Below are 12,000 nucleotides of genomic sequence, written 5' to 3' on the forward strand. Positions count from 1 at the left end.
CAAGCTTACCAGAGCTGAATATCACTTTCCACATCATCTTCATCATCCTCCGTAAATGAGTCTTCAAGTTATTTCCGACAAGAAGATTCTCCGCCTTCGATCGACAGGAATATCTTGGCAAGATACATCTGGTGCAGAGAAATGCCAAGTCCGCTTAGAATTATTTTGTTGACTTTGTTGGAATAAACAAATTGACCAAATGAAAATGATTGTTATCCTAACACTGTCATAATAATGAAGCTGACCAAAAGCAATTCTTATCAGGACAACGTAGAAGCAACTAGACGCACTTCTCCATACACCAGGGGCGCCAAAACTTACAAGACTGGTTAAAAAGCTATGATCCTTTCAGGGCAACTGATTTGAGCTTAAGTGCAACATTTTTTCGCTTTTGTCGACCAGTGTTATGGTAACCAGAGGAAACGCGACTACCAGGCGACTGGCGATTGTTGGCTCTAGCGGAAAAGCGACAAACCAAGCTTCTTCAAAACTGCAATCAAAACTTGCACCCCCAAATCGTTCGTTCGAAATCTGGTTAGCTTAACTTTATTGGTTAATCGTCCTAATGAATGTTATCTACAACACATGAACTACAGACGCGTTTTAAAGTTGGATGGTTTGTGTTGACTATATAGCAGCATCGGCAAAATCGAAGATACGAGCATAAGTTCTGTGCCTCACTAGTCTTCTACTTATGTTATATACGTTGTAAACATTATTCTCTGTTTTGGAATACTTCACTGTACAATATCTGAATATGAAAAATCTTGAAAAGCTATTCTACATGCGTTCAATCCGCCACTCACTACCGATTCTCTACTTCATTCCAATGAGTTTTCGTTCAAAATTTTTTAACTTTAATACCGATTTAAACTCAAGCATAAGTCTAATCGATTCCAGTTAAACGCGTTGAGATCTTGGGTACGGCTTTTCCTCACACACTTTGACCACCAGAACATGTTTTGGATCTGAACAGCACGTAGTACCTAAAGGTCTTACTATTGCAATATATGAACAATAAACGATTTACAAGACTTGATTTGCCTCTGACGGAGACGATCAGCTAAAATTTGTTATCCTCCAGGTGGATTAGAGGGATTTTTCTATTATTTGCTTTACTAAACCATCATTCTAAAACAATCGGTATCCCTGAGGGTTGGAGGTAACAATCACCTTTTTCAGCATTTGCTCTATGTGAGACCACTTCTGTTCGCCAACAACTCGAATAGTCTCATCGAGAACTTCCCAGGCCAGTTTCTCTTCGTACAGTTTGCCGAGATATTTCAACATTCGACCGTGCTGCTTCAAGGTAAACGCGTGCCAAATCGATGTCAGCAGTACCTGTGAAGAGAAATAGGTGATCATTGGCGATGATAGAGAACAAATTAAGTTCATTTACTTTTGAATCATTGTAATCAATGAATTTGCCAACGTCACCAAAAATCTGATCTATTTCATCCAACTTGTCGGCATCCGGCTCGCCAACCTCATTGCTATCTACAACGGACTTAATGACCCGCAACTTGCAGAGTGCTATTAGCTTTTTTTGGGCTGCCTCCAGCAGTTGTTGCTTCTGCTTGTCCATTTGACTGGAAAGGTGAGAAATAAAGTAAAATGGAACATTTAACAAGATCAACTTACGTTTTGATTTTAGCCGCATTTTGTCGATTGTCCGTCTTCATACCGTAGTATGCCAGCAGCGCGTTGTGGTCAACGTCTTTCAACAGCAGATCGGCCAGTTCTATGATTTTAAGCAGTTTTACCTTGAGCAAAGCAGCAGCAGCTGCGCCGCTCTCTCCCTTATCCAAACTAGCAGCAAAAGCTAGCGGTAGATTTGTTTTCAGATCACTGCTATCTAGGTTTTCAATAAGCGCTAGATGAGCTGCCGGATAGTTTGGATTGTCCTTGAGAACAGCCTTATAGACTATTTCGGCGTTTTCTGGATCGAGTTTAGCAATCTGTGCGACCTGATAGTCACGTAAACCCTCGCTGTACTCTTCGAATTTACTTTTGGTTTCCTTGGAATTTGTGGAGTTACCATTTTTCTTCACCGTTGGGCCCTCCGTTAGGATATATTGGAAGTTATAGGTGTCACATTTTTTGCCCAGCTCATCTTTGGCGTAAACTATGGTTCCTTCTAGCCAAGAACATTGATTAGGGAAAGAAGCTTTCTGAAGTTTATCATTGGAAATCGGAGCTAGATAGATAGGGCGGGTAACACCAGCAGGGAAGACGCACGCCGCAATTTTCTTTCCATTGGCAATTGCTTGATTGTGTGACTTATAAATATCCACTGCAAGTGCGTTCGCAAGTTTTATGTTTGCCAGAATAGTTGCCTCACTGGCTTTCTCCAGCAGATCTTTTTTGTCGTGACGAATCTGCAGCCGAATGATGTAGTCACCTTTCTCCAACTTCAGATAACTATCGCTAGAGTATGCATCACCGCAACCGACCATCATCTTGTTGGCGTCGTAAATCATCCAGAATTGGGATTCGAACTCACTTTCGTACAAAACACTGCTGAACAAGGGTGCATAAAAAGCAACCTCCTGACTTTTGTTCAGATGCAGGTTGTAAGTCAGCACATTTTGATAGATTTGACGACCCGGGTGTATCACGTCGCGTTCCGAGAGAGGTGTTATTTTCGTATCGGAGGGTTTCAGTACCATCACCGATGATTTAAGTGAGACGGACGGCAGAACTTCCTCCGTTGAAAGTGTCGTCAGATCGATTCGATGAATTCCACTCGCACTGTGCATTACGTCTGTAATCGGACATCAAATTTTTGTAAATTAAAAAGAAACATAACTCTGTGAGAACTTACTTCCGTTCAGAGGTGAGATGCCATGGAATTTAAGGGAATACTTCAGTGGCACACATCCAAAGTTCGACCAGTATTTGGCGATGCAAACTTCCAGAATATTGTCACCCTGTATATGTGAAAACAATAACTTTATTAAATATATCTTATAACTTTAAAGTTTGTGACTAACCAAGCATTTAAACGGATAAACTGTAGTTGCTACACTATTTACGGGTAGAATTTTCTGCGTCTCCAGAGCTTTACAGTACTTCATCGGCAGTATTTGCATCGTATGGATGAGGAACTTACCACCCACGGAATTGTTTGTATCCGTGGAAATCATTTCGAGCACAGCCCATGTGGCATATTTCGGGACAAGGAAGAAATTTCGCAAAATCGTATTCGGTTTACAGATTATTGCCTCCGAGCAAGTATATTCCAGCGTTGTCGGATCAACTACAATCGGTTGGACAACGGTGATAGGAATCTCGAATAAAACTCCCTTATCCACGCAGGAAGAATCAAAAGCTTTAATGCTAAAATTATCCAGTTCTTTTAGTAATTGCAGTTCGGCATGGTGTAAACTAAACTGACCTCGCTTTATGCACTCCGGCAATCAATCCCGTTGGATCTACCTTCACGATGATAGTTCTTGTGGAGTAGCAGAGATCCAAGAAGGATCCACATCGAATCCACGACTCAGTTGGAATGAGTGTCAGTCTCACATTGAAACTAATTTTGTAGGAGGAAGCTGCAAGCACAAAAAATCATTAAAGTTTATCATAATAATTATCATAATTCAACTTACATGTATATTTATCGTTAAAAAATACCGGCTCAATGTTGACGTTGAATTCTTCCGGTTTCGTCAACAGTCCCTGACGTAGATGGATTCCCTTTGCGCCGTTTGGTCCAACAGTGACGGAAAATCGGAGATTATTCTCGACCAACCCCGAATAGGTGGTCAAATTTTCGAAAGCTTTCTCAACATTCAGCAAACCGTTGCCCTGAGCAAATTTATCTACATAGTCAATTTTAGTGGCAGTGTTCCAGAGCGCTCGTTTAATACTAAATGCTGTGTAATTGATGTTCCGCTGCTTTAATCCAGACACTATAACTGCAACCGAACCGGCAACATGGGGAGCTGCCATGCTAGTTCCGTTCATTAGCTGCGCTTTGGACATTGTAAATTGTGGCACAGAAGCAATCGCTGCTCCTGGAGCACAAACTGTCACACCGAAGCCCCCATCGATGCACGGATCTCGGGAGGTCCACGTGTACACGTTCCCCGGCAGCTTTTCCCGTAGGCTGTATTCAGCCTCCATCATATCGGGTGACACATAGGCACCCACTCCGACACAGCTTGGTTGACTTATATCCGGTGGAGTTCCAATGGTGCAAAGGGCAGGGCCATGATTTCCAGCCGAAGCCACCCATACAACGCCGTACTTATTGACAAGTTCACTCATCAGTTCCCCAACCCGTCCGGAGTTGGACCAGTGACTATGCTCTCCGTAGCTCATATTGATTACATCGATTTTACGACCCGATTCGCATAACTCCATCACTTTGATAATCGCACGCACCAGTGCAGTTCCTGTTTCCATCGAACCCAGCCGACCATCGCCGATGGTTAAGGAAACAACCTTGGCAGCCGGTGCAACTCCGTTCAGTTCGGGGTTGTCCTCGTGATAACCACAGGCAATCGAGGCTACATGTGTGCCGTGACTTGCTGAAAAGATTTAAAAAACGTAATAGACAATAACCAACATTTTAAAGCAAATTACTCACAACACATTCCGACAATTTCCAGCACATCGCCCTCGTCGTGCACGTTGATCGAAATGGACAGGAAATCGTCTAGGTTGACCATCTCGTGTGTTCTACTGTACTCTCGAACGTGTACCGCATTATCCAGGTCACCACGCTCAGTGATGTCTATCACCGCCAGCCACCCAGTTTTGGTCATAAACAACACGCAGTCGTAGGTAGTCTTCAGGTCGGAATACTTCTTTTCACACGAGTTCAAAAACTCCAGCGTACAGTCCAGATTCTCCTTCGCTAATTTGTCCTTTAGGGATAAGTTCTGCGCGGTTGGGTTTTTGGCATCGAATTCGGCCAAATCACGACTTGCTTCGGCTACGACCCGTTTGTGCGGTTCGTCCCAACTTTTCAGCTTCGAATCCGCTACTATTTTCTCACGGATCCGCGAAGGATATAAGTCGTGCATACTTTTGATTCCAACGCGATACTCACCGCCCACGTTTTCCGTTTCCATTGCTTTCGACAACCGAAGGACCCTACCAGAAAGCCCCACGATCGTTCCGTCCGGCGCAGCCGTAACAATTTTGCTAGTATCTACATCCCCACAACCGGAACAGTCAAACCGTTCAATTACTTTGACTTCTCCTCCTGGAACGGTCTGAATGAAAAATCGTAAAAAACATTCTTAGTATTTGTCAATCATTCCAAATTTTTTATTATTGTAACACTAAGACAAGATATGTCGTAGAATGATTTGCAAAACTGCACAATTGGCTGAGCCATTAACATAACCATTCTTCAACAAACATTACCTATAAATACCACTTCGCTTTCATCGCTTTGAATACGAGATAAGCGCAACTCGGGAAGGATAGATAAAAGCTCTATCTTACCTCCAGTCCTTTCGCTCGAGGATCGACACCCGAGTCCAGAATGGCGATGGTTACGCCCCTCCCATCGTAGTCCGGATACTTGCGTATCAGATTCAGGGCTCCGGTTTCGTTTTTCGGCACCAACGAGCCGGTGGGGAATTTCAAATCTACGACACTTTCCATCTTTCTAATTTTCTTGACACTTTCTGCTACTGCTGCTACTGCTGTGCGATTATGACAGATTGGCTGGAAACCAACAACAGATGAACATCAGTGAACAAAAGATGATGATGATGACGACCGAAGAAGAAAGTAAAGGGAATGAATAATGAATTATTGGAAATCATTGGAATGGCTCTATGAAAACGACGCATAGAGGCGCTGCTGTTGAATTTGATGATTCTTTGCAGAGTTAAATAGGGTAATCGCTCCATTATTCATCTCATCAGCCAGGTTCACCTATATTCAACTTATTTCTCTCATTTCTAAAATAACTGTGAAAGCTAACGGGACTGGTGATACGCTAGTAAATAAAACGCGAGGTGTACTCTTCGACAGTCAACTATAAACTGATTTATTCTCTGCATCAGAACACTGAGCCAGTGGTCACCACAATTTCAGGACTACTTCGTGATTAGGGCGAAACTAGATAGGAAAACAAGCAAGAATTCGCCCTTATCACGAAGTAGTCCGGATTTGTCCAATATACCGTCTAATTTTCACAATTTTTTTAAAGTAAATCAATTTGCTTCTCGATTTTGTCAAGTGGTTGAAAGTTTTACGTTGAAAATATGGTAAAATTTGACGATAAATTGATCAAAAGGCGTGATAAGATGAATATAGGTACTGAGATGAATATAGGTACTGAGATGAATATAGGTACTGAGTTGAATATAAGTACTGAGATGAATATAGGTACTGCGATGAATATAGGAGCGGTCACCCTATATGATGAGAGCATTCAATATATTTTTGGTCAAGGACTAATGCTCTAATAACTTGAATCTTTAGAATTAAAACCAAATAATTTCGTAGTTCTCGTTTTGTTTATTATCAAAACGAAATCTACGAAATTATTTCTGTCTTTCGTCAGAAATTTTAATTCGCGACTTTCCATCAGAAATTTTGGTTCGCCCAAAACGATGTCTTTTAATTTTTGGAACTGAGCAAAGTATCAAGGCTGCAAATATGTCATTATATCTTTACTCCACTTTGACAGCTGGTTTTGACATCAAATATCGAATCCCGATAAACCATGCTTGGTATCGCGCATTCATGATCTGCTCATGTGGCACCTTCTTGTTCTCCTGTGTGAACACATCACTGCGACCAGAGACTTTTGATCTATTATGATATTGCCCAGATGTTTTCTGTACTCCGCACTTCATATTATTGGCAGTATCACTATTGAAGTAAGTGATACGCTTATCATTTATATCCATGCTTGTGTGTGAGTTTTACCCTTCCGTTTCAAACTTACTGCTCTACTATACGGAGCCTCTTTCCATCCCTACAATATCGCCTAATTACAATGCCCTGAAGAGAGCTTTCATATGTTGCTCAGTCCAGTTTTATTATAAGAGGGACCTATTTTTGTTAGAAGGAGAGTAGGTACTGTAGAATTCAGTTTGAAGGAAGGGTGTGTGGTGGGGAGCCAAAGAATAAACCCATGTTAAAGTCCTTTGACAGCCAAATGGCCTGATTATGCTAAGATTCGAACCACCCACTTGTCAAAACGGACCCTGTAACCTTGCGGCTACGGAGCTCCCTGAGGTGTTATATTGTTATTTTTCTTTTTTTGGTTGGATTTGTACACACTAGCATCCACGCGGAGAGCAAAGAGAAGCTATTGTGCACAATTAGTGATTATTAGATTTCAATCGTACGCTTTAGTTTGCTTGAATTTCTCCACTATTTATTTAGGTGGAAACGTAGTGCCGCTTTGAACGCATTCTTCAGTAAAAAAAGTAAAAGATGCATCTGGAAATGAATCGGTTGTGTCCGCGTGTCTTTTATGTAGCTCAAATTACAGGCCGTTGAAATGCAGCGCATCGTTTAATTTGTTCAGGCACATTAACTAAAGCACAAACAGCAGGCTCAAGAGCGCGGGCTTATTTTAGATGAACCACGCGCTGTGTTTGGAGATGTTGTCGAGAGAAATTAGAAAAAATAATATAGTTTCAGTGAACTTCGATCGAAATATTTTCATAACGTCGACGATACACTGACAGAAGCCAATGTTTCGCTGATTTTTTTCTCTAAAAAAGACATAAGCAGGGTTTTGCATCCCATTCAAAATTATTCGGCAAAATGTTATAAACATTTGAAAGAAGTTGTGTTCAAATAGAAAAACATATAAAACATGAAATTCGCGGTAAAATGATTTGCATAAAAGCAGTCAAGATTTCACGCAAGAGAAGATGCGTTTCCCAAACATAAAATTAAAACAAACGGATAACACATATATATCTGAACTTGATCAAAATAACAAAACCTGTAATATTTTGGATACCAGAATAATCAGCCAAATATGTCAGGATAATGATTTATGTTGATATTTTGTTACGAACTGTTTTTGTATCAACTTGTGTTTTTTAATCTTGGTCCTAACCCTATCAAATTTATTTATTGATTATTACGAATTATAGCAAATTTTATTAGGGTTTCGACAGAAAAAGATCAGAATCAGTTGAAATGATTCCTTTTCAACATTCAAGGATGTCTATAACAACCGACAATGACTTCAATTTTTGGAAAACTACACGATTGATGAAACAGCAACAAATATTGGAATCATCGTCTGCTATTGCCGCTAGTGAATGTTCATCCGGATGTGGATCGAAAATAGAATCCGATGACGAAGAGCAAGTTTCTGCTAAAATTCCGCTGTCAGTTTTCTAGAAGATTATCATAAAAACAGTTCTACCACAGGTAACAGATATCCAAGCTAGAACAAAAAACTCCAGAAATCGTGTGTAAGATTTCAAATTCTTACTCGTTTGGAATGCTAACGACATCTTTCTGCAACTTGCGACTTGAACCACTTTAGTGATGGCAGCGCTGGATTATAGTCAAAGCTGCCAGACGCATGAAAGTTCTCACAAATAGTAGAGTCGCTGTTTTTGCAACGATACAACACTGTTTTTGTGAGGTTTGTGTATTTTTTTTTATTCATAGCAACACTAAAAAAAACAAATTTATCGCAAACATAAACTGGGATTGAACAGAATTGTCGATTATGTACAAATTACGACTGCTCAAAATTTCTACATTGAAAAACGGCAACGCTTCTTATTGCAACAATATCGATAAGAGCTGGAAAACTATAGATTTTATCGATTCATTGACCACTAAGTGTTCTTAGCGCCACCATACTGCGTATTGCGACATGCTAAAAAACCGTTGCGTCTTTATACACATAAAGCAAAATTAGCTTGGATGTCTGTTATCTGTGGTTCTATTGATTTCAATTCAGTTCATCACTTTCATTGAAAATTACTATATGCACTCGTATGTATGCATAAGACTCATTTCATTTCAGTTTTTTATACATGGAAATCTAAAAGACTCCGAAACGACTACAACTGAACAGAAAAAAAGGTTTCAAATAAATCGAATTTGATGTCGAAACCCGATGTGAAGTGTCATAGTTTCCGTTTTGGTCCACTGATCGACACAAATTGAGCCGTTGCGGAACAAGTGGTCTAAAGTAGTCTGGTGCGCCGCCGCGCCACGCCGCCGCCGCCGAGAAATTTTTTTACGCGCCGATGATAATTATGCAGACTGGATTTTTTCATGATTCGAGAGATACCACGAATCACAGCCAATGAGTGTAAATTATCCTGAATTGTGGATATTCGATACAGCATTTCACATCAAGAGTATTAAGTTGCATTAAACATTATACGCAATATTTTAGAGGTGGTAATTAAAGGCACGCCGATACACGCCGCCGCCGCCGATGAAAGCCAACGGCGTCACGCCGGCGCGCCGACCGCCGCCGAGGCTGAATGTTTTCTACGCCGCCGCCGCCGATGATTTGATCGGCGTACAGCACTAGTCTAAAGACCATTTTTTCGAAAATGAGTTTTTTGCATTAACCGCATCTACTCAAGAAGCTGAAGTTGGGAAATTAAGAAAATTTCGAAAAATCGAACTTTAAAGCTGATTTATACCGTATTGAAATTTCGTCCGAAACAGAATGGCCATTCTGCATACAGATTTTTCGAAATAAAATCTAGCAGCTCTGGTTCAAATAGGGGAACTGTTCCATTATTCATCTCATTAAGCCGATATTCACGTAGAATGCACGGAATAAACACCAAATTTTCACGAAATCATTGAACAAATAAACAAAATACGCTTACGTGCTCTTATGGATTTGGCATTGTATATTTAGTAAACTAGATTTATCCTGAATTTTGTAAAACAAACCATTATTCACAACGCTTCCATATCCATCTCAAAACTTGAATCACTGCTCAATTATTCATCTCACGACGCCCCCATATTCATCACACTGTTAATCATGAATGAATCACATTATCATGAATGAACGTAGCCGCAGCCCGTCGTAGTAGGTTACCTAGATATCCGCTGTAGTGCTCTCGATTTATGTTAATTAGAGTAAAAGCACCGGTTTTGGCCATAGTATGTTATTAATGAGAGATATTTGGCCTGCTTCCTTCTAAAAATATGTAATTGAATCAGTTCAACGTGGAAATCGGATGAACTCGCCTATGTTTTTCAATAACTCCTATTCGAACTCCTATTTTGGCCAATTCGTGAAAAAGTTGAATTCACATGAATTTATTTTATTATTTGACTTTACCATGTAGATATATTTTATCAGCAGAGAATCCTCGTTATTTAACTAACTAAAAGGCCAGTATATTCTAATCGAACTAAATAATAATATTACATTTACACATAGCTAGCAGTGCAAAGTACTTCGGGCTAGAATTTCATTTAAATTGAGTAGGATATTTAATAACACTGACATCACATCATTGATCTATGTTAATTTTTCTTCTGTCATTTATCTTTATTTATAAGCTTCCGCTCTTTGCTTTTTTCACATAGAAACTTATTCGTAGTTGGTAAATGAAACTATAGTTAAAAGTCCAAAGCGTTAGTTTCGGTAGATATAACTGAAGTTACAATTTTGGAAATAAACTGAACAAAAAGAGAACGGATATATTATATCAAATAGCTGTGCTGTAGTAATACAATCTTTCTTATCCAAAACCAGTTTTGTGTTTTCACGAATCTCATGCGCTATCTTATGACAGCCCAAAAACTTCGTACTTTTCACGTTTTGCATCAATGTTAATACGTTACCATGGATTTGTTTACATATGGCCAATATCAGGATTATGAATTGTGGAATTGCTTTGATATGTGGAAATTTGAGGTGAACATTTTAAAGATTACAGTATTCTTAGTGTAGTGAGTGATTTTGTTTAGTGATTAAAATAAAAAAGTGGCCCGCTAGTGATGAAAAAAAACTTTGGTTGGCTGCTGAACGAGTCCCGCTGAAGCCGTATAAAACAATGCGCGGATTTTGTTTTCTGAGGTAGGTGATTGAATTAAATGAGTTTTCGAGTGCAGATGCCCGACTATAATATTAAATTTAGAGCTTTTAAGTGAGTTTTCGAGGATTCTACTTTATGAGAAATCTAAAGTGAAGTAAGAAGAATCCATTCCATGGATTAGCAGATTGGTTTGTTAGAAAATATGCGTCTTTTCCTGTTTTCAATTGTGTTTCCATGTTGTATGAGATGAATATATGGGCTGAGATGAATAATGGAGTAGTTCCCCTATAAATTAGAAGCGCAATAAAAGCAAGGCGAAAATTCAACATTGCACGAATCGCCATTGTTGAAGAACTATGAAACAATTTCCAACATCGCGGGCAGTTATTACTAACAACAGGGGCTCAAAACGAACACTAAAGGGTTGAACTTTTACCTATTTTTTAAGTACTTTGTGGCGTTTTTAAAAAAGGAATGCTGGACTTTTAAATTATAATGTTGTAAAAAAGATTTATAGAACATTTGTAAAATTTTGAATCTTGAATTGGACAAAATTACTTGAAATCGTTTACAGCACAGCGTCATCTAACTGTCGATTTGGCGCAATTCCTTTTTTTCATATGTAGAGGTCGCATTGAAGTGTGTTTGTTTATGATTGCATCATTATAAATTTTAAAACAGCAATATATTTTACAACTGTTGCAATAAATCATTGTGATTGGATGTTATTTTGAATAAACATAAATGTCTTCACCACAGCATAGACATGTAGCGTTACAAAAAGGATAAATTCATAAATCAGATGCATTAAATTATGATACTCACTCGTGTAACCAATAGTTTACTATTTATTAATAAAGAAACTCGTCGCCCAAAAACGGAAGCTGGCATCACTGAACTAAATATCACAGTGAGCTATTCATCCAAAATCAAATTTAAAAACACTTTATATTCGGGCTAAATTCCACAGCAAAAGCCGATGCTGCAAAGCAATAACACCACACTGCACATTGAACTCACAACATAC

The 12,000-nt window shown here is 39.3% G+C and overlaps 1 protein-coding gene across 1 annotated transcript; it reads right to left on the reverse strand.

The window, feature by feature from the left end:
- Positions 1–519: 519 nt before the first annotated feature.
- On the reverse strand, positions 520–11,991 carry LOC129724789 (tripeptidyl-peptidase 2). Its single transcript, XM_055679950.1, has 10 exons — positions 11,799–11,991; positions 5,461–5,685; positions 4,595–5,225; positions 3,612–4,535; positions 3,398–3,554; positions 2,994–3,339; positions 2,825–2,930; positions 1,642–2,764; positions 1,400–1,589; positions 520–1,341 (listed from the first exon to the last, which is right to left on the reverse strand). The coding sequence occupies exons 1-10, from the start codon at positions 11,862–11,864 to the stop codon at positions 1,132–1,134; spliced, it is 3,978 nt and encodes a 1,325-aa protein (XP_055535925.1). The 5' UTR covers positions 11,865–11,991; the 3' UTR covers positions 520–1,131.
- Positions 11,992–12,000: the final 9 nt, after the last annotated feature.

This window comes from Wyeomyia smithii, chromosome 2, assembly GCF_029784165.1.
Source record: "Wyeomyia smithii strain HCP4-BCI-WySm-NY-G18 chromosome 2, ASM2978416v1, whole genome shotgun sequence".
NCBI classification, from domain to species: domain Eukaryota; kingdom Metazoa; phylum Arthropoda; class Insecta; order Diptera; family Culicidae; genus Wyeomyia; species Wyeomyia smithii.